Source organism: Loxodonta africana, chromosome 2 (assembly GCF_030014295.1).
Source record: "Loxodonta africana isolate mLoxAfr1 chromosome 2, mLoxAfr1.hap2, whole genome shotgun sequence".
Classification (NCBI taxonomy): Eukaryota; Metazoa; Chordata; class Mammalia; order Proboscidea; family Elephantidae; genus Loxodonta; species Loxodonta africana.
The window spans coordinates 163,828,830-163,851,994 of record NC_087343.1 but is presented as its reverse complement, the minus strand read 5'-3'; the positions used below and the strand labels follow the sequence as shown (position 1 = coordinate 163,851,994).

General features: G+C 46.8%; 1 protein-coding gene across 2 annotated transcripts in view; it reads right to left on the bottom strand.

The window, feature by feature from the left end:
* Positions 1-12,013: 12,013 nt before the first annotated feature.
* Positions 12,014-23,165, bottom strand: part of ABLIM3 (actin binding LIM protein family member 3) — a 134,077-nt gene continuing 122,925 nt past the window's right edge. Inside the window, exons 21-24 of one of the 2 annotated variants that reach the window (XM_010591713.3) lie at positions 22,592-22,652; positions 21,873-21,880; positions 21,317-21,397; positions 12,014-14,772 (exon numbers count right to left, since the gene is read on the bottom strand). In XM_010591713.3, coding sequence (XP_010590015.1) covers positions 14,659-14,772; positions 21,317-21,397; positions 21,873-21,880; positions 22,592-22,652 — 264 coding nt within the window. In that variant the 3' untranslated portion in view covers positions 12,014-14,658. Of the gene's footprint in view, positions 14,773-21,316; positions 21,398-21,872; positions 21,881-22,221; positions 22,653-23,165 lie in introns of those variants that run through there. The other variant, XM_064278013.1, reaches the window with a different exon arrangement.

Here is a 23,165-nt window from a genome sequence, read left to right as displayed (position 1 = left end):
GGGCTGGCGGCGGTGGCGGCGCGCGCTGCGCTCCTCAGTCCCGGCCCCGCGGCCAGCGCGCTCCGCGCGTCCCCTCCCCCCGACAGGATGCTCGCCGGGTGCCCCCGCCCCGCCCGCGCCCGCCCCTATACGCCACTCCCGGAATAGGGCCAGCGCAAGCCTCAGCCCCCTGTGCCGCCGGGGGTGTCCCGTGGCTAGCACACGGCCGCGCCACGCCCTGCCGCACCCCCTCCGCACCCCCTCCGCGGGGGGCTCGAGGACCCCCGACTCCCTTCAAACGATTTGGTTCTCGTGCCGCCTGTGCCGTTCTAGTCCAACCAAGGCTTTGCTTGTTCAGCTTTGCTCGCACTCCGCTAGTGATGGGGGCTCACTACTGCACTTCCCAGCCCCTTCCATCTTCAGATGGTGAAGACGGTTATAAAGTGTTTTTTCGCCAATGGAATCAAAATCCCTGCAGCTTCCGCCCATTTTCTGGCTTTGAGTTTATCTTCTCCATTCGACAGGTCTTTCCTGAGCACCTTCTAGTGTGAGGTGCTACACTGGAGCAATGTTAACAATAGTGTGAAAGAGGAATAAAATCATCATCATAAATATTTTCATGAAGAAAACCACCTAGGAAAGGGAGAAACAAAAAGAGAGGATTGCTGAAAGGTGAGGAATGGCTTGGTACACTTTCCATTTTTGGTGTTCCCTGTATCTTAAAACAAAAAAATGCCAAAACAGGGATAAAAATTGTGGAAATTAACACTTTTAGCGTACAAAATACAGTGCAAGGTCAGCGTGCTTTTGCCAAGATAATTACAGGATATAGAACACACACTGTTGCAGGCAATGTGGTCTAGTAATGAAATTTAAGTTTAAAGTTGTGTAGAAGATGTCAACTTCTTTCATGTCATCAGTGTATCTCTGTGAAAATCCGTTTAACTTATTGGTAGACAATATCAAATGTGTAAATGTGAAAGCCTTGATAAAATGAATTTCAGGTCCAATTGTCCTAGAAACTCCTTTCCTTCATGATGGGCTGGGTGCTGGGTTTTCAGTCAGGACTAGACCACTCCTTTGCTTAGAACATTCCAGCATTGACAACACCTTGTGCAAAGGCACAGAGGCCAAGAAAGGGCCTAAGAAAAAGCATTCCACACTTTCCCGAGCTGGGAATATTTTTCTTCATTGCTTATGGGCAAGCAGAAATCAACTCTGTCTTTGCCAAATTGTATCAGTACTTTGTTTAGTGTATGTCTCTGTGTGTGACCACTTGGAGGAAGTGTGGTGTAGTGAAAAACCAATGAGATTTTGAATCCAAAAGCATGGGCCTTAGCTCGTATTCTGCTACTTACTGAGTTTCTAGCTTTCAGTCTACGAGGCTTGCTTGCTCAGTTGTGCTATGGGAAACCTCATACTGACCTTGCGGGGGTATTAGGAGAGCAAATGAAATGATGATACAAACCCATTTTATAAACCATAAAGAGCTATAAAAATGTGAGCCATTATTATTTTCCAGATTCCTCTTTATTCCTGCCCATTTTTCCAATTTGAAAAGGTCAGTTTAAATTCTAAAGCAGGCCACCAACAGTTTACAAATGGATTAAGTTCCAAAAGTTCATTGTTTGATCTCTGAAGCAGTTGGAAACAAGGCTATGAATTGTAGTTAAGTTCCCAAGCTGGCCTACTAATACTTTTTAAAACGTAATATTTCATTTGATATAAAAAAGCGTAAAATGTTACTACGCGAACACAGCTTGAGGCTTTTATAGAGAATTTTTAGAGAACTTTCAAGGACTTTGGAAGTTTGTGTGGAAATTTGGGATAGAAAAGTCAAAAGGAGAATTTTTATGTGTCCATGGAATAATTTATGGTGTTGAATTAACTGAGGTGTGGTCTGGGAAAAATGTAAAAAGTTGAGAACACAGTCTGCCCAGTTCTCCTGAGGATTAACAAAAGATATTTACCTATGATGTCCACTAGGTGGCGATGTTGGCTAAATTGACTAAGTACAGCTTGGTTGATGTAAAGGCAACTGAATGTGATGGAGAAGGGAAGTAGTAGCACATAAATAGCTATTTATGAGTTTTGGACAAGGGATAACTATATATTTTGTGCACTTTTCCTTTAACGAGAATCTGTATTCACCATAAAAAGCATCCCCACTGTTTATCAGTTCACTTAAGCAATACTTACTGCACTCTGTGCAGAGTCTGGAAACCCTGGTGGTGAGTGGTTCAGAGCTATGGCTGCTAACTAAAAGGTCGCAGTTTGAATCCACCAGGTGCTCCTTGGAAACCCTAGGCGGCAGTTCTACTCTGTCCTTTGGGGTCGCTATGAGTTGGAATTGACGGCAGTAGGTTTTTTATGCAAGGTCCTATTGGGAGACCTAATATTAAGTAGGAATGATCTCATTCTCAAGAAGTCTATAATCTCGTAGAGGAAATACAAATGTAAAAATGATTTTAATACAAATTAGTATGTGAAAAGAATCAGAGGAGAGAGAAAATTCCTAAAAGACAAAGCAAGAATTTCTCACTGACCATAGAGACTTGTTGGATGCTGTGGCAATGGAGCAGGGTAGGATTCGAACATGAAACGAGGAGAGAAAATTACAGGCAAACAGTGAGGTCAAAGACGTAGAGATAGAAAACCACAATCTGTGTCTGCAAAACAGTTTGGTTTGGCTAAATTGTGGGATGTCTGGTGGTAAGCATTGGGAAAAAGATAGGAATGGAGGTTGTTGATGTCTGGTTTTGTCCTCTTTCCAATTTTCTGTTGGAGTGCAACTCTCTGGCAAGGATCATTGCGATCTGCCTCACATCCCTTTCCTTGATTTTGTGATTGGTACCAAGTTTTCCAGGTTTGCCTTGGGCTTGTCTAAAGAATCTGTGTAGGGAGCTCCAGCTCTGTAAAAAGCTGTCAGATTTGGTCCCAGTGAACAATACCAGGAAGAAAGCTTTCAACTCCCTCATGCTCCCGGTCTTGTGAAAACAAATTATAATCCTTGGTCTCATTCTCAGCTTATCAGGTGACCTGGGAAGCCCTGGGAACAGAAAGAATAATTTGGAGGATAAAAGTTCAGTGAGGGAAACCTGCTGTAGCCTTTTAACCTGTCACCTTGCCTCCAGGGTCTGCTTCAACCAGGGACACCAGGGTGACCGCTCCATGATCCCAATCTGACCATGTCATTTCCCCCTCAAAGATATTCGATGGCTCTGTTTTGCCCTCAGGCTAAGTCCAAATTCCTTATTATGGCATTTGGGATCTCTTCTTCACTAAGCTTCAACCCACTGATCCTCAGGGTCCCAGGAAGAGTAGGAGGTCCCAGGAAGAATGGGAAAGCAACAGGTTGGGATCTGGGTTCTTGAACTGTCTCTGCCACTGTGTGAATCTCAGTTCTTCCACTGGGTCTCCAATGAATAATTTTCATCTCTCTTTACCCTCCCCGGCCCCCCGCAGATTGTAAGAAAATTGAGGGCAGGTGCTGTGTCTTACACATTCCAAAATCCCTAGAGCCTAGCATGGTGCCTGGCACCTAGTAAGTGGTAATAAAAATTTGTTGAGATCAGTGGAGTCCCTGGGTGGTACAAATGGTTAACACTTGGTTGAGGTTTGAGTCCACTCAGCAGCACCTCGGAAGAGAGGCCTGGTGATCTACTTCTGAATGGTCATCACAGTCATTGAAAGTTCTACTCTGACACACATGCAATCGCCATGAGTCCGTCAACTCAGCGGCAGCTAGGGTAAATCGGTGGATAAATGCTCAAGGCTTTTGGAGGCCTGCTATTTTGGAATTCTACTAATGTATGTGACCTCCGCTGGAGATTGAGTCATTTGCTTACTTATTTGCAGAGGGAAATGAGGCTGCAATGGAGGAGTTCTGCAGGAAATGCCTTTATGCTCCCTAGCCCCACTGCGTGAGGCTGTGGACCTGCAGCCCAGCCCACAGGGCTTCTCCCTTGGCTCAAGGCCCAATCTCCCATACTTCTTTGTGGAGGGTAAGCCGCAGGGCCCCTTGCTCGGGTCTCTGCCCAATGTCGGCCGTTGGATGAAAACTTCTCTTGTTCCACTCAGTACAATGTCACCATTATAGCCCCTATCCAGGGAAATGACACATGCCTGCTGGTCCACCCTGAGCCCCGGAAAGGAGATAGAGATCTGAGTGGTGGTTGCTTGGATAAAGAGTTTCATGGATGGATGAAAACCCCTCCTTCCTGAGCACCTTCAGGTTCCTGCTCCAGGGGATGGGGCTCCTACCTGCACCCAGGTCAAAGGGTTCAGCTTCCCCAGCCAACAGAGCCCAGTACACTTGTTGTGTCTGTAGGAAAAAGAACTTTTGTTTTCATGCCCAGATATAGCACCCCCTCCCTTCTGGTCCTTCCCCCAGGAAAGGGCACCTGGGCTCCTTAAGGTGTCCCTGGGTGGTGCCTGTGTTAATGAACTCAGGTGGTAACTGAAGGGTTGGAGGTTGGAGTCCACCCAGAGGTGCCTTGGAAGAAAGGCCTGGCAATTCTGAAAAATCAGCCATTGAAAACCTTATGGAGCACAGTTGTACTCTGACACACATGGGATCTCCAGGAGTTGGAGTAGGCTTAACAGCAGCTGGTATGGGCAGACTCCTTGCTCCTTAAGTGAGGCTCACATGCTGAAGTGCCTGCAGGGCCAGGCAGGGTGGTGTGAGTGAAGCAGGCCAAGGAGGAGCAGGGACAGCAGCAAATCAGAGCATTCTTGCCCCATGCAAAGAGGCCAGTAGCCAGTCCCCTCGGGTCAGTGTGGCCAGTGGGAACATGGGCCTGGTGTGGCCAGATCATCAGATTTTCCAGGACAACCCAGAAATCCAGATTTTAGTATAAAACCTCTTGATTGAAAAATGTTGGGAACTAATTTTAATTGCTATAGAATATTGCAGGAGCCAGCTAAACTACCCCTGTGGGCTTAATCTGGCATACAGGCCACCCAAGTAGAAGCTGAGGGAAATCATCAAGCAACGAAGACTTCTGGAGGGTTTGTCCAGCTGGGTACCTCCACCCGGAGGGCCTGAAGCAGGTGCCCAACCCCGAACTGTCAGCATGGACTAACTCCCTTCTGAAAGACTAACTCCTTCTGTGGCCTGGGGGCTGAGGCCAGACTGCAGTAGTCTGAAGTGGATTTCATAAGGCCAGGGCATGAAAAACTCTGGAATTGAGAGGAGCCTTAGAAAGTAGCCAGTCTGTGGAAGGACCCCAGAGGATATGGCCCCCGGACTCTCTATTAGCCCAAAACTAAAACCATTCCCGAGGCCAACTCTTCAGACAAAGATTAGACTGGACTATAAGACATGAAATGATACTTGTGAGGAGAGTGCTTCTTAGCTCAAGTAGACACATGAGACTATGTGGGCAGCTGAGAAGGCAGAGGGGGACAGGAGGCAAGATGAGAAGGCAGAAGGGGACAGGGGCTGGTTGATTGGACACGGGAAATCCAGGGTGGAGAGGAGGAGTGTGCTGTCACGTTATAGGGAGAGCAACTAGGGTCACGTAAGAATGTGTGTATAAGTTTTTGTATGAGACACTGACTTGAATCGTAAACTTTCACTTAAAGCCCAACTGAAAAAAAAAGAGAGCCAGTGTGGTCTCTTCATTTGTCAGATGGGGAAACTAAGGCCACAAGTGGGGAAGAAATCTTGCCTGAAATCATATAACCCATTAGAGCCGGAACCAGGAGTGGTGCTCAGCACTCCAGACTTGAAATACAGAACCCAGTGCCCCCTCCCCAGTCCTCCTCCAGCTACCCCTCTCTTCAGCTTGTGTAACACATTGGTGATGCATGAGAGTTTGATCTTCAGCCCTGCCTCTGTGCAGCTAACGGCATGATCTTTAATTTCTCTGAAACTCAGGTTCCTTATCTAAAAATTGGGCTAATAACACCCCCCTCACACCATGGTCATGAAGCTTAAATGTGACTGTGTACAGATAGGGCTTGGCGCTGTGCCTGGCACATAGTAAGCATTCTCCAAATGCCAGGTGGCACTCCATTTAGGGACATGGTGTTGTGCAGTGGCCAAGTGCATGGGCTTCAGGGTCAGATATGCCTGAGTTCAAGTTCAGCCTCTGCCAAATACAGTAGTGAAACTTTGAATGATTTACTTATCAAGGACTTAATTTCCTCATCTGTAACATTAGGGTAAAAATGGTACCCAGAGGATTAAATGAGATAATATATGTAAAGTGCTTAGCTCGATGCCTGCCAGAAATGTTCATTATTATTGTAATTGAAGTGGGCTTCCTCTGAAGACGTTGTCAGATGCTTACGGAAACATTAAGGGCTACTGATATGGCCACAGAGCCCTGGTGGTGCAGTGGTTAAAAGCTATGGTTGCTAACCAAAAGGTTGGCAGTTTAAATCTACCAGCTGCTCCTTGGAAACCCTATGGGACAGTTCTACTCTGTCCTATAGGGTAGCTATGAGTCAGAATCGACTCATCGGCAACAGGTTTGGTTTGGTTTTTGATAGGGCCACACACTCAGGCTGCCTTCTGCAGGGAGTTTTATGTGAACCAAACTATCAGAAATGCAATCCATTTTGCCAGGGCCCTGCTTTCCCTTGGGAACAGCCGATATTCCTGGCTGGGAGCACGATCAGGCTCCCAGCTCCTGTTACCCACAGAGTCTGTGAAGAAGTGGCATTTTGTATGACTATATGCATTTTTAAACATTTAACTATGCTATGATTTTTCCAGAAGGACAAATTGCTTGGGCCGGATGGACAATTTCTCCTGGTCCAGGTGGACCAGCCCGTCTGTGAGAGAGGCGCTCACACTTTTGTATGACAACGGATTCTTTATCCACAGGGCGGCTTTGGAAAACAAGAGGCTCATGGGTCCAGGTCCTATAAGCGCTTCCAGTGGCCAAGCGAGGCAAATTCATACCCCTCCATGGACCCTGGTGGCATAGTGGTTAAGTGCTATGGCTGCTAACCAAAGGGTCGGCAGTTCAAATCTGCCGGGCGCTCCTTGGAAACTGTATGGGGCAGTTCTACTCTGTCCTATAGGGTCGCTATGAGTCGGATTTGACTCAACAGCACTGGGTTCTGGGTTTTTTCCATGCATCTTCCCTGCACTTCCCCAGTGATTGCCATGTCCTATCATGCACTCACTTGGGGGCAAACGGCTGCATGACTTAAATTGCAATCACTCTCCCTTACCCAGAGAGCAAAGGTATGCATGTGAGACTCCACTGGCACCAATAACTGCACTCTGGGATAGTGTATATGTTACAGCTCCTTTGGTGGTAAGTGGCAGAATCAACTCAAACCAAGTAAAACCAAAAAAGGCAATTTATTGGCTCAGATGGTACCTGGGAAGTTGAAGAAGTGAACCAGACTTTAAAACAAGCCTGGATCCAGGAGTGCAAACAGAGCAGTCGTTCCTTTCTTTTCTCCATGTCCCGGACCCATCATCTTCGGTTTAGTCTTCATCGTCAGGTGGTCTCTTCCATGCTACACACGCAGCTCAGGCCTGCGAGTTCTTAGAGCTGGAGCCACGGGAAAAAGGTGCATCCTTCCCTGTAGTTCCAAAGATGGCCCCTAGGGGGCACTGAGAGCTTGAGTAAAGCACATGAGCTAAGCCTGATTGAGATGCTGAGCAGGGGAAAAACATACCTCCCCAGCAGCCAGGTACCATACCTGAAGAATATCATTCAGTCCTTACCACTCTATGAAATAGGTGCTGTTATTCCCATTTTGCAAGTCTAATTTCACGTGACCAGTAAATGGGAAGTCGAGATTTGCTCTCTAGGAGGTCGAGTCTAGCAGTCTGCCTTTAACTATGACGCTATAATGGCCCTGCTGTAGCTCACGGCAATAACCATGATGGCAAATGCTTTACAACCCGCAGGGGCAGAGGAAATAAGGGACTCTGTCCAATGAAAACCTTAGCAAGGTCTGGGACATCCTGTCTGCAAGATGTCCCAGGGAACCTATTGGTGGCATATGGGAGTCATAGCTCTCTGCAGTGGCTGTGGTTAAGGGCCAGCCCTGCTTGGTTGTCAGTGTCTTGTGTTTTCTTATCTCTGCGACATCTTCAGATTGTTTTCTCTTTGGTCCCCCATAGTCCAGTCCTTCCTCATGAGGAAAGTAACGGGCTTCAACTCCCCTCCCAATTCCATCAAACAGAACAATATTCCTCAAAGTGTGGAATTTTGACCTTTGGTGAAAATATGAGGTGTGTTTAGATGATACACAGACCAACATATCTGAAGACTTATGAACTTAGTTTATATTAAAAAACATATAACCAATCCTGTTATTATTTTGTGCCATCAAGTCCATTCTGACTCATAGTGACCCTATAACCCTCCCCCAAAACAAAAACAAAAACCCCAAATCTGTTGCTGTCAAGTCAATTCTGACTCAGTGACCCTACAGGACACAGCAGAACTGCCCCATACAGTTTCCAAGGAGCACCTGGTAGAATCAAACTGCCCGCCTTTTAAGTTAGCAGCCATAGCACTTAATCACTAAGCCACTAGGGTTTCCAGCCTATAGGACAGAGTAAAACTGCCCCAAAGGATTTCCTAGGCTATAATCTTTACAGAGGAAACCCTGGTGGTGTAGTGGTTAAGTGCTATGGCTGCTAACCGAGAGATCGGCAGGCGCTCCTTGGAAACTCTATCGGGCAGTTCTACTCTGTCCTATAGTGTCGCCATGAGTCGGAATTGACTTGATAGCAGTGGGTTTGGGTTTTTTGGAATCTTTACAGAAGCAGATCACCAGGGTTTTTCTTCTGCAGAGTGGCTGGTGGGTTCCAACCGCCCACCTTTAGGTTAACAGCCAAGCGCTAAACCATTGTGCCACAAGCGCTCCTTAACCAGTCCTACAAACCCAGAATTTCACTGATATTGCTTAACATATATAGAAATGCCAGGTATGAGCCAATTGAAATAAAAATATTTTGTGAATAGTGTTGAGTAAATAATTTGACAAATGTTGTGAGGGTGGTATTTGAGTGACTAGAGCCAGGACACACTGGAATAGGACTAACTTTCCCCATAAAAAAGGAACACTTCTGTCATTATTATTTTAACTTCATTTATCCACACACCACCATCAGTTACCGTAGGGTCAGTTCCGACTCGTGGTGACCCCACTTGTGTCAGAGTAGGACTGTGCTCCATACAGCTTTCAATGGCTGATTTTCAGTAGATAGCCAGGCCTTTCTTCTGAGGCACCTCTGCGTGGATTTGAACGTCCACCCTGGACTAACTCTGGATGATGACTGAAGGCCTTTGGTTTCTCCTGTCTGGGTCCTTGTGCCAATCATATCGGACCAGGCCAGGTAAGGACTGAGAAACTGAGGAAACAGGCAAGTGGGCTGTTGGGTGGTGAGAGACTGACCCTCATCTTCACAGCCTCTGGATTTTATTATTCTGAATTTCCCTCCATGGTTACCAAATGGCTGGCAGCTCAGGGCTGTGTATGCAAGCAGGTGCTTATCACTGTGGTCAAGATTTTAGCAGCTTGAGGTCTGATGTAGAATGACACCTTCAACACTTAGTTCCGTGTGGGACATTAAGGGAGCTGGCATGATTCTGAGGTGGTGGTGGTGTTGTCAGGTGCCATCAGATCAGTGCTGATTCATAGCGACCCTATATACAATAGAAGGAAACACTGCCCGGCCCATCTGAGGTGTTAATTGCTCTTAATTTTAGCAATGATTTTTTCTCCTTGAATTTTGCTAACAGCGCTGAGTAAAAGCTCCTGTGCTCCACGTTTGGCTCTGGTCAGTGGCTGGCTGCAGCTGCTGACACTGTCCACAGATGGTCCCTATGTTTCTGTGCTGGGTGAGTGGGGAGGAGGAGGGCCCGAGGTGCGGAGAGCTGGCTGTGTGTCCCGATCTGCTCCAACGCTAGGTGGGTCTGCTTCCGTGGCTGCGAAAGGTGGCCACTGTATTGGCTTTAACTCTAAAATTCTATGATTTCTGTGCTCCTGAAGGCTTGTGTTCTGCTTTACTAATATTAGGTTGCCATCTAGTGTGTGGAGGGGGTTCCTGAGGGGCTACACGTGTGCGTGAGAAAAAAGCCCCCTTCTAGAAATTCAGAAAGTCTGACACAAGTTTTAATAAAAGCGAAAGATGGTAAGAGCAGTGCCTCTTAAATGTTACCATGTGTATGACTCACCTGGAATCTTATTAAAATACAGATACCGATTGGGTAGGTCTGGGTCGGGACCTGAGATTCTACATTTCTAACAAGCCCTCAGGTGATGCCAGCGCTGTTGGGTGGGAACCACACTTTGAGTAGCAAGGCTTAGAGCATTTCTCTAGCATCTGGGATGTTAACAACCCACAAAGTCAGATAACCTCCATGAAGCCTGAATGAATGAGAGGTGTCCTGGCCCTCTTTGAGTTCTGGCTCCTTCCTGCCTTCTTCGCTTCTAATCCCACACTCCCCTCTCACTCATGTCACTCCATCCTCACTGGCATCTTTATAAAAAAAATTAATTTAATTGTGGTAAGATATATGTAATAAAAAGTTGGCCATCTTAGCCATTTTTAAGTGTACAATTCATTGGCATTAATTACTTTCATCAGGTTGTGCTACCATCACCATTATCCATTTCCAAATGTTTTACCTCATCCCAAACAGAAACCCACTCACTGGCATTTTTAGTTCAATTACTCCAAGCTCTTGCCCACCTCAGTGCCTTTGCACATACTGTTCCCTGTGTCTAGAATGTTCCACTTCCACTTTTCCCTTGGGTATTTGGCTCTCAACCTTTAGTAAGTGTATGAAGTAAGTTTCTTTTGGTTCCTTTCTCTTGGTACCCTACTTTTTTTGTGTTTGTAGCAGTTATCTGCACATGTCATCTCTTTTTCTGTTTCCTTATTTATAACCTGTTTTCTCCTCTAGACCAGAGTTCCACAAGGAGAGATCACACCTGTCTTACACACCGCTGTATCCTCAGTTCTCCTGCCTGGCAGAAGATGCTCAATAAGTAAATATTTGTCGGATGAGCGTGTATATATGCAGGGAAAAAAGGAACCTCTTGAGTGTCCCTGTGTACATTTGAGCCATTCGAGCCATCTGTCCAGAGGAGCTGTGATGGGGATGATAGTTAGAATTGGTTATTATTGAAGAATCATAGAGCAAGAGCTCCAGAAAGGAACAACTTGTAATTTTAAGCCACTCCTCATTTTCAAAGATGCTAAAATGTGAAAAAAGCCTGCATCTTAGAATAGACGAAGTGCAGTAAGTCTAACTAACATTTCTTCAACAGAGTTTAGGTCAAATTAGTTTATGAAATACTGGGTTAAACTAAGGCATTTTAGGACTTCTCAGAACGTCTGGTAATGTGCGTTGTAGGTCTTTATAGGCGGCGACATAATGTATTCTTTTTTATGGTTTTCTTCAGTTCTCTTCTCTTTTTTAATTGTGGTAAAAGTATATATAACAAGACATTTGCCAATGCAACAATTTTCACACGTACAATTCAGTGACATTGATTACGCTTATCATGTTGTGCAGCCATGACCACTGTCCTCGTCTAAACTAATTCCACCACCACATCATGTGTTCTTTTATCCTCATGGCTGAGACATAGACACTATGATTCACCCACCCAGTAGACATTTCTTTTCTGTACTGTCTCTCCTCTTCCTCGCTTGCAGGGTGCTCGCTTCCCACTATCAAGACTGAAAACGCCAAATACTCAATTTCCCAGCCTTCTCTGCACCAAAGGCATGGGCCTATTCCCTGGTTCTGGTCAGCAGGGTCTAAGGGGAAGTCTACTGAGGACTTCTGGGAAAGTTTTTCTGATTGAAAGAGACACACGAAGGGAAATTCCTTTCCTGCGTTTTGATGTGGTTGTGTGAGGACACGACACGTGGAGCCGCAGCAGTCTCTCGCAAACATGAGGGGATATACCTGAGGAGAAAGCCAACATGCTGAGGATGGTGGGGCTGAAAGCAGGCAAAAGAAACTGGGCTCTCAATGGCATCACCAAGTCTGGCACGCTGGACTTTCAGTTATGCAAGACAATATGTGTCTTCATTGTATGAGTCACTTCAAATGGGGTGTTCTTTACTCGCAGCCAGAAGCATTCTGACTTCCGTCCTGGTAAGAGTGGATAAGCTGGTCTCTCCAGTCAGACAGCCTGGAATGGACGCTCAGCTCCATGAGTGGTAATTGTGTCCTCTTCAAAAACATTTCCTGACTTATGAAATGGAGATAATAATAATGGCTGCCTGTAGGGTCATTAGGGGGTTACTACGAGTCGTAATTGACTTAATGGCAATGGGTTTGGTTTTTTTTTTTTTTTTTGTAGGGTTGTTATAGAGGCTTTAATGAGATGATGGGTATAAAGCCCTCAGCACAGAACTTGGCACATAGTTGGTGCTCACTAATGAGGGATCGTTGTCATTATTATTATTTGATCCCCTAATTTTTTTTTTTTTGGTGGTTGAAACATCCACTAACATATTGCAGGACTGTGTGTTCTGTAGGAAATAATCTGGGTAATGCTTACTTCTTCAACTTTCTCATTTTACCAGAGGAGAAACTGAGGGCCAAGGGAGAGGCTGCCCTCTTGACTCTTTTGTTTTGGAAAAATGTGCACGGATCAGCCTTTTCCCACTTCACTCATTTCCACTCATACTAGAACACAACAGAAGGACACAGGTCCAGGTTGAAATTATGTGCTTTTATGGGAAACAAAAATATCCAACAACAACAAAAGCCCTTCGATCTCGCCAAGTTCTCAACCAGTGATAATGAGGCAGTTGCGATGATTGTGTCTGGCTGGGGACATTTCTAAAGGGTCAGGAAAGTTGAAAGACATTGGCCAAAAAGAGAAGTTGCAGGGAGGGTTGACATTTTAAGTGCATGTATATGAGACCTCCCTTCTGGCCCGTCATCCCATCACCCTTTTAACTTCCAGTTTCTTCCCAGTTTACCAAAGATCCTTCTTGAATTTTGCTTGAATGCAATCTCTTCCAGAAAGCTTTCCCTGGTCTGCAACAGCTGCATAGGCCTTTTCAGCAAAGCTATACTTTCTCCTGCCTTCTCCTTTCACTTTCTGCTTTATATCCCTTGGGTTTGGGTACATGTCTTACTGTACCCACTATTAATAGGACCATGTTGATTCATCTCAGTGTACGCCCTTCCCCATTCAGTGCTCAGTATACAGTAGGTGCTCAGCATTAGCAAGTGCTCAGTGAAGGTTTGTTGAGTTGAACTCAGTTCTACATTTGCTGTGTCGCACGACCAGCTCCTTGAGAGTCGTCATTATTTGTCACTTCCACTTCTTCATCCTTCCGCCATGACCTCAAAATGGTCTGACTCAAGGTGACTCCACGGAGTAACAGCCCCCACCAAACATCACCGAATCAGGGTCGAAGGTTTGGGGAGGGAAGAAGGTTAAGCTTTTCACTCCTGTTTGGTAGGCAAGGAGGCAGGAAGGGCAGCCACCAGGGAAATCCAGGATGGTCATAAGCAGCGCTGACCAACCCTTCATTTTGGAATCTCATAAGTAGCCACTCTTCCAGAAGTTTCCCCCATAAAACATGGCAATCTTTGCAGAGGGGGCTGAGGGCTGGCAGGGGACTGGTACGGTTGCCCTGTCTGCCCAGGGACCAGCAGGCATAGACCTAGAGCCTTTCTTTGGGATGTGACCTACGTCACCTCTACAGGGGTGGTGAGAGGTGGACTGTCTAGCTGTTAGGTTGGAGCTATAGTTAGCCCTGTGTGTGTGGAGTTCTCAGGCACATGGATTTGTAGTAAGGCTGAAGAATACAGGCTGCCGGAATGGGCCTCTCCTCAAAAGGGGGAAGGGTCAGGAGGTGCTGGGAGAAGTAAGGGAGAGAGGAGGCTCCAGGTGGTCCTGCAGCTCCAGTTCCAACAAGTGCCCTGCTTTATCTCCCATCCCACTTCCCTCCCCTTCCCTCCTGTTCTCCAAGTTGGGATCAGGCAAAGAGGCCTGACGATGGGGCCATGCAGAAGCAGTACAGGGAACGCAAGTGCCTTTTTTCTTTTCCGACCATGAGTTCTAGATCTGGAGAAGGGAGAGGTAAGGATAAAGGGCAGAAAGAATAGAGTTAATGAGCTGAGGAGAGGCCAAGGCCCTATTCACTTCTGTTTACTGCTGTAACAAGTAGATTTCAGGCCCACGCTTGTAACTCTGCATCACCCACAGAGAGCACCAAACTCCTAAATGGGGGTGATGAAAAAATTCTCCCCGGCTCTCAAAGGCGCTCTGTGACTTTGGGAGATGTGGATTCTCCAAGGGGGAGAGCCCCTCTGGGGCCAATAAGGTGTGAAAACTGCACGGGCAGCATCAGCCCTGGAAAACTGGGAAAAGGGCCGAGAAGCAGAGTAGAGAGGCTTCTTCAGGTACCTCCTTTAGAAAGAGAGTTGGGTCTCGGGGGACTTGAGTTAGGACAGATGTTTCAGTATAAAAAGGGTCCCCAGTAAAAGGGTGGGAGTCCCCTCAAATCCCTTCCCAAATCCCACAGCACTTAGAAAAGAGAAGGTAAGGAGCATAAAACTATCTCGATGACATGGGCTTGCCTGGCAGGACAGACAAGCAAGTCTCATGGCAGGCAGTGTGTCCCATTACACGAGAGAGGATTATACCGAGCTTCAGTATAGAGAGTTTACATATATCTTTATATAAATGCATATATATTTATAGAGCCTCCGCCTAGAACAGCCGGGCTTGCTTCTTCAGTTCATTCCTCTTCCAGAGGGCCAGCCGGTCAAACTCAGAGATGGTCATGCCAAAGACTTGGTAGAACTCTTCCTGGGACAGGTGGCGCTGAAAGGAGGTGGGAGGGGACAAAGGGAAAAGGGCATGAGGATGGGCAATGGGGTGGTGGAAGCTTGTGTGGCCACCCTATGCTTCCACTGGGCCTCCTGGGGCCTGGGGAAGACCTGTGATAAATACGTGCAGAACGAATGACTGGGTGAATGAATTCTCCCCGGAGTGGCCTCTGTAGCTGGTCTAGCTAGAGATGCCTCACTCTCTGCGGCTTCCTGTTTCTGAGCCTTCCCTGCCCTGGACTCCAGTGGGACTCACGCTTTGCCTAAGCTTCTGGCTCACCTCCCCTTTCTGTATCCTTGCCCCATGCATTTTGAGTCCAAAAGTGAGTATGGATGAATCCCATCCCACTCTCCTTTGGGAGGAAAAGGAGGCGTTTTCAAGATTTTAGGGTGGATTTCCTCTTATAAATATTTTTACAAATGGCTTGGAAGGTTATTCCTCAGGCCAGGCCACGAGCTATTACTGTTCATAGTTCTCTACCCACTGAAATGTCCTTTCATCTCTTTCTTGTATGAAAACAAGTACACATAGGATCAAACGCTGTTCAATGTTGACCAAACCATGTTCTACATCCCATGGCAGGTTTCTTCTCCCTTTACCCCCCCCATCCCTCCCTCCTTTTCTCCTTCCCTCCTTTTCAAGCAGCCTGGAGAGAGTGACACTTAGTCAAAGCTTTTGGGGTTAGGAACGTATGGCACTTAAGATGTAGCAAAATGGTAAGAATTGGTGCATAGAGGTGAAGGTAGATAGGTGTTCATTGTACTATCCTTGCAACTTTGCTGGAGGTCTGAAATTTTGCAAAATAAAAAGTTACAGTTAAGTCTGAAAAGAGAAATATATGGCATCTATCCTGCCTGCAAACTTGCTGGGTTCCTGTACTGACCTTTTGGCAGCAATTATCGTCGTAAGCTGGAAGGAGCTGCAATGAGGATTATGTACACAGCCACACGATAATTAGCCAGTTCTCTGCCTGCTGTCACTGTGAACTAACATTCTGGCCACATTTCCACAACTTCAAGCAGAGGTAACTTTGATGCTTTTGACAGATATTGGTTGGCTTCCGGTGACTGTGAGTCAAATTATCAGTACTTAAAATCAGTTGCTGTTGAGTTGACTTTGACTCACGGCGACCCCACGTGTGTCAGAGTAGAACTGTGCTCCACGGGGTTTACAATGGCTGATTTTTCAGAAGGAAATCCTTTCTTCTGAGGTACCTTTGGGTGGGCTTGAACCCCCAACCTTTCAGGTAGCAGCTGAGCACGTTAGGTATTTGCAACACCCAGGGGCTCCTTTCAACACTTCCCAGTACTGAACAACATCAACGGTTCCTTGCCGCATTTCTATTAGGTTCAGTAGTTTATAACTGCATTTTCACCCTCTTTTTTTCCTCAGTTAATCCTCTCTACCACTCTGAAAACCAGGAATTATTTTTATCCAGTTTCAAGGTGAGGAAACCAAAACTCAGAGAAGTAAAACGACTTACATGTCCAAGAGGGAGAAAGGGAAGGAGGGAGGGAGGACAGGTGAGTAGGGAACTGAGAGCAATCCCAGGCTTCTGATTCCAAATACAGGGTGCTCCCTGACCCTGTGGGCTGTCCCGTTAAAAAAAATCATAACCAAGTCTATTACAGAATACTTAAAAAATGCACAAAACTAGAGAAAACAGTACAATGCACAACCATGTCCATTACCCAGATTCAACGATTATCAAGAATACGTCTTGATAATCTTGCCAGGGTTTGCCAAGAGTTTGCCAAGATTTGCTTCATCTATTTCCTTTCTTTTTCTCTTTGCTGAAGTATTTTAAAGCAAATTCTAGATACTGTGTCCTAGGAGTCCCGCTGGTGCAATGGTTAAGTGCTTGGCTGCTAACTGAAAGGTTGGTGGTTCCAACCCACCCAGTGGCTCTGTGGGAAAAAGACCTGGCGATCTGCTCCCATAAAGATTATAGCCAAGAAAGCCCTATGGGGTGTTGTACTCTGTCACCTGGGGTGACTATGAATCAAAATAGACCCCACAGCATTTAACAACAGCAACAGACACTGTGTCAATTCATCCCCACTTCCAAATGCATCTCAAAAATACTGGTTATTTTCTCACCCAATTCCACAGACACATCTAAGCGAAACAAAAAATAATTCCTCAGTATCACTTAGTTTAATACCTGTCTACAACAGAATTCCCTAATTGTCTCAAAAATGCCTTTTTACAGTTGGTTTGTTTGAACAAGGATTCATAGAGCATCCACACATCACATTTGGTTGTTAGACCCTCCAAGGTTCTGTCAGGCCAGATAATGCCTCTTTTCTTCTTTCATGCTATTGACTTGCCATATTTGTTTTACTAACACTCATGGGAATGATAAAAAAAATACTTTGGATGCAAGGGATTTCTCCTCTATCCCTTCCATAGTAAAGGCTGAGGGAAACTGTAATGGAGTCTCATTTGGTCTTTTTTGGGGGGGGGATGGTGGTGCTGCTGGTGGTTACTATTAATTCTCTAGCTGGTTTTCTCTAATGTGCTCAAAAACCTTTTTTATGAGGCTTGATATAAGGGGAGCCCTGGTGGTGCAGTGGTTAAGAGCTATGGCTGCTAACTAAAAGGTCGGCAGTTCGAATCCACCAGCCACTCCTTGGAAACCCTATGGAGCAGTTCTACTGTGTCCTATAGGGTTGCTATGAGTCAGAATTGATTTGATGGCAATGGTTTTTTTTTTTTTTTTTTTTAAGGGAGTGGTAAATGAAGCCTAAGGAGCCCTGGCGGTAGAATGGTTAAGTGCTTGGCTGCTAACCAAAAGGTTGGCTGTTGGAACCCACCCAGCGGCTCCATGGGAGAAAAGACTTAGCAATCTGCTCCCATAAAGATTACAGCCTAGGAAACCCTATGGGGGCAGTTCTACTCTGCCATACATGGTCACTATGAGTTGGAATGGACACCGTGGCACACAACAACAACAGGCTTAGTCTAAGGAGCCCTGGTGGTGCAATGGTTAAGCGCTCAGCTGCTAACTGAAAGGTCAGTGGTTCGGACCCACCAGCTGCTCCGTGGGAGAAAACACCTGGTGATTTGCTCCCATAAAGATTACAGCCTAGGAAACTCTGTGGGGTAGCTCTACTCTGTCGCCATGAGTCAGAATCGAAACCATAACAGACTCAGTCTCAAGTAAGGTGACCACAATAGGACATGTTAAAAGGAGACTAAGACTTCTCTCCCTCTTTTATGGGCCAGCTTGAGCCTCCTTTCTGCTCCAACTTCTTGGACACCTAGCACCAGCCTGTCCATTTTACATCCATGCAGATGTCACAGCATAAAGGTTAAGGTCATGAGCCCCTGGGTGTGTGACCTGGGCTGGGTTAATGAATCTCCCTGAGCCCCAGTTTCTTCTTCTGCAAAATCAGAGCATTCAGTACCTGCTTCATGGATACCGTGAAGATGAATGAGATGACACAGGCCAGGTGCTCAGCCTGGCGGCCGGCATGCAGTGAGCACGCGACACGGGTCACTATCACTACGGAGTTGTCTTTTCATGTGTCTGTTACATGACCCTCCAATCACATCATACCTGTGCTCAGAATCTGCAACGGTTCCTCATTTCACCCAAGCTGAAGCCAGAGTCACTGCAGGGGCCTGTGGGCCCTGGGAGATCCGGTCCTTATTTCCTCCAACCTCACCCCCTCCATGCTCCCCTGCAGTGACTTGACCCCGCCATACTGCCTCCTGCTGTCCTCAGACACACCAGGCTTGCTCCTGTGTGAGGGCCCTGATGTTGGCTGTTCCCTCTGCCTCAGATGCTCTTCCCTGATTACATAAAAACCAAACCAGTTGCTGCTGAGTTAATTCTGACTCATGGAGACCCCATGTGTGTCAGGATAGAACTGAGCTTCATAGGGTTTCCAATAGCTGATTTTTGTGGAAATAGATTGCCAGGCCTTTCTTCTGAGGTGCCTCTATGTGGACTTGAATATCCAACCTTTCATTTAGCAGCTGAGCGTGTTAACCATTTGCACCAGCAGGGATTCCTCCTCTCTATATAAGCACGGCTAGCTCACTCACCTACTTTGCAATGAAACCTACTCTGACCACCCTATTTAAAATTGCAACTCACGTTGACACATGGTGGGGATTGCAACCAATGTCACAAAACAATTTGTGCATAAATTTTTGAATGAGAAACTAATTCACTCTGTAAACCTTCACCAAAAGCTCAATAAAAATGAAAAAAAAAAAAAACCCAAAAACTGCAACTCCTCCCTCCACCTAACTCCCAGTTCCCCTCACTCTGCTCTCCTTTTCCTTGGCACTTATTACCACCTAACGTACCATATCATTTCTTTATTATTTGAGCTGTTAGTGCCTCTCTCCTCAGGAAAGAATGCAAGCTGCAAGAGAGCGGGGTTTTTGCCTGTGTTGTTCACGGATATATCCTATGCACCTATAACAGTACCTGACATATATCATAGGTTTTCAATACATATTTGTTGGATGAATGAATGACTATACGCTGAGCTTCCTGAGGCCAGATTCAGGGTTTCCTTCCCTCAGTCCCCTCCCTGAACAGGGCCAGGGAGCAAGGGCAGTGACTCTAGCCCAGTGGTCTCAGCTCTGGCTGCACATTAGGATCACCTGGGAAGCTTTAAAGAAATTCGGACGTCTGGGCCTCTCCCCCAGATTGTGATTTAATTGGCCTGGGGTGATGCCCTGTACTTGTATTTTAAAAAAGCTCCCTGGATGATTATGATGCTCAGGGAAGGTTGAGCTTCCTGGCCTGCGCCTCTGGGAGAGCAGGAGTGATCAGGCAAGTTCCCAAACATTTCCGTCTCTTAACTGTGGTTCTAGGACCGCTGTGGGAGCTGTCCCTTCAGCACCACAGACACTCATTGATAGTGAAAGGAGGCCCTTGGTATAAAGTGGGAAGAATCATTCACTTTATTGGGTTGCTAAAAAAAAAAAAAGTTTTTTTTTTTTTTTAACCCAGTATGCTAGGGCTGGAAGGACTCACAGAGATTCCTGGCCCCTTGCATTCCCCACCTTCCGTCCCAACCCTCTACACTAGTTGCTGCTGAGTCAGACTGACTCCTGAAAATCTCAAGTGTGTGAGAGTAGAACTGTGCTCTACAGGACTTTCAGGGGGTGATTTTTCAGAAGTAGATCACCAGGCCTTTCTTCTGAGGTGCCAGTGGGTGGATTCAAACCTCGAACCTTCCAGTTTAGCAGCTGAGCGTGTTAACCATTTGCACCACCTGGGGACTTGTGGTTCCCAACCCTCTACCCTCAGCAGTCAGGTCAAGCACAGTTCCTATGCCCTTCCCAAGTGGCACTGGGCCTCTTCATTTAAGTGGTCTGCATTCAGTTCCACAGACATTTCCACAGACATCTCCCAGTCCAAGCCCTGTGGCAGATGACGGACAATCTTTGCCCCTAAGAAGCTCAGGGTCTGGTGAAAGAAATGGAAAAGTGGATGATCTGGCACAAAGGGAGGGGGAGATACTTGATCTTCACTCTGGTCACAGGGCTGGGGAAGGCCAGAGGAAGAGGGGAGAGACCAGTCATGGGTAGGAGCTGGGGGAGGCTTTGGGCACCAAGGATCACTCGAGTGGATCCCTGAGGAGTCGGAGACTGGTGAGACAGGAAGGGTGTTCTAGGGAGAGGGAGAGGTGCTGTGGTATAAAGTGCAGAGTGTGTTCATGGGCCAGAGGTGACCAGGGACTGGGCTCCACACCGAGTGGACTGAGCTGCTTGAACGCCCTGGGGCCATGCTCAGGCCCTGGGCCTTTATGCTGTTCCTACTGGCCGTGAGGCTCTCCTCCCTCTGTCCATTCATCCAACACCGCCCACCTTCAACAACTAGCCAGTACTTCCTCTTCCAAAAGCCCATGTCAACCAATCCAGAACTTTCTAGTTCTTTTTGAATATAGCAATCTAACATTTATTGAGTACTTAATATGTGCCAGTCAGTGAAAAGGGCTTTATTTAGTTGTATGGTCTCATTAAATTCTCTCAGCAACCGTGTGAGGGAGACACTACAATTGCCCCCAGTCTACAGAGGCAAAAACTAAAGTTTATGGAGGTAGTTGCTTGTCCAAAGCTGTCTGCCTAGCAATGGCAGAATCAGAGTTTGAACCTAGGAAGTGTGACTCAAGACGTAAGCTTTTACTTTTTACCCACTGTTGCCTTCTTCAGCCTGTCCTACTACAAGCACCAGTTTTCTGTATAATGCTGCATAAAACCAGTACGTTTCTTCTTATCAACCAGACTGCAAGCCTCTCGAGGGAAAGAGCCAAATACAGCTCTCTTCCTATGTCTGCAGAAGCATCCACCCAGGTGGGTCTCTGTGTACCACAGATGATAATTGAATAGAAAAGGAGGCTGCATAGAATAGCATGAACAGTCTTGGGCAGAGGAAAAGCCTAGGTCCATGTCTTGGCTTTGTCAACAAGCCGTGTGACTGTAATGACATTTATCCCCTTATTAGGTTAGACCAGGGAACCTGTGGAATCCCTTCAAACTCAAAACCTCCCACCTGGTTTTCTACACTCACCTCCAAACGGGTCCGGTCCACATCCTTGGGCAGTCGGTTTCTTCCTCTCGTGGTCACCAGCAGCAATTCATAAGGGTAGATCTAAGGAGGGAGGAGGGGGTGTTCCCAGCTTGGGTGAAGGTGGTGGGCTTGTTCTTTTCAGCCAAGGTTTATGACTGGGCTCCCTCTTCTATCCAGAGGAGGCTAGGGATTCAAATCTGGAGGAATGGCTGGGTCTGCCACCCTTGGGGTTGCCAAGCAGCTCCCAGGCACCTTCTCCCCAGAGGTCCCTGAATACTACTAAGCTTGGTGATGTTTGGCAGTAATGTGGGCACAAGGCCTCTAGAATGTAAATATCAGTATTTGGTAATTGGTAAGCCTCCAGAGAGTCCTTGAGGCTCAGGGGACCTGTCTGATTTCAGGAGTCAAGAGACCCAGGGCAGAATTCTGGGCCAAGGAGGGAAGGGAAGTATTAGTCTTGAAAGGACCCTCAGGGTTACTTATCACCCTCCTGCTGGTCCCCAGTGCAGCACTACCAGGGTCCCGGAGACCTCCAGGGTCTACATGCAGCCTTTACCTTGTACTCTGTAGAGAGAAAAGAGAGAGACACACAAGGAAACCCATCAGTCTTTGCTTTGCATCCCTCCACTGGCCTCTGTCTCCACCCTCTCCTCTCAGGAGACCAGCCAGAGCCCCTGACCTTGCTGAATTCACCTGGAGGATAATCAAGGCTGCCATGAGCACAACAAATGGCTGGAGATATGGGGCTTAGGAAAAAAAAAAAGACTTTTGAGATATTTAGAATAGAACTGGGAAGAATCTGCAACAGTGAAGCCCATGGGCAAGATCTTTCATCTTCTGGGGGAATCCTCCTGGGGCTTCGGTGTGGGCCTTTCTCCTGCCTGCTTATAGGAGCTGGTGGAGACTGGTGTGGGGGCATCACAGGCAGAGAGTAGGAAGCTCACGGAATCTTTATTGGGAACAGTATGCATTTGATGTGTTTCTCTGTCCCAGGGGTGGCAGACAACTCTAGCTGAGCAGTATGGGGGAGAACGGCTTGCTGATGGCTCTGGGAAACCAGATGGGACAGATGGCCTGGGGATCAATCGCCCAAGGCCTGATGTGAGAAGATAAGAGCAGAGGGGGACGGGAGGGAATGGGATGTAAAAGAGAGTGGGAACTCGGGGTTTAGATAGAATCTGCAGCCATTGTTGGTGGAAACCAGCAACAGTGATAAGCAGGGAATCTCAAAATCCCAGGAGGTGTCTCCTGGCAGACCCGCAGGGCCACACTCACCTCGCATGCCCCAGTTGACTGCGTTCATGCTGTCATAGTGGAAGAGGTCTGCGCTGGGTGTCTGCCGGGAGACGGAAGCCAGATGGCTTGAGATAAGCTCACTTCTGCCCCCTGACATTATCACCATCTCCAGAAAACAGAGCTGGGCTGGTGGGGCCTGGGGCCCTCTCAGAATCCTCAGTCTCAGCTTGGGGTGATTCAACTCACTGCCGTATCCCTAGTGTCTAGCAGAGTACCTGGCACATAGCAGGTCCTCAATACATACTCATTTATTTGGTGAATTTCATTTCATGGCTTTCTTCCATTGCTGAAATGCCGCTTTTTCGATGCAATCTGCTCTGCCAACCTTCTTTAAAAGTGCAATTCACCCCTTCCCTGAAGTCCCAGCCCCTCTTTTTTTCTATAGCACTTATTACCTTTTAGCATTTTATATAATTTATTTACTATTTACTACTTATTTCTTCTTTTCCTCTACCAGAATATAAACTTCACGGGGCAGGAGTCTTTGTCTGTTTTGGTCTCTGATGCATTATAAGCACCCAGAATATTACCCGGCCCCGGATACTCTGTTAAC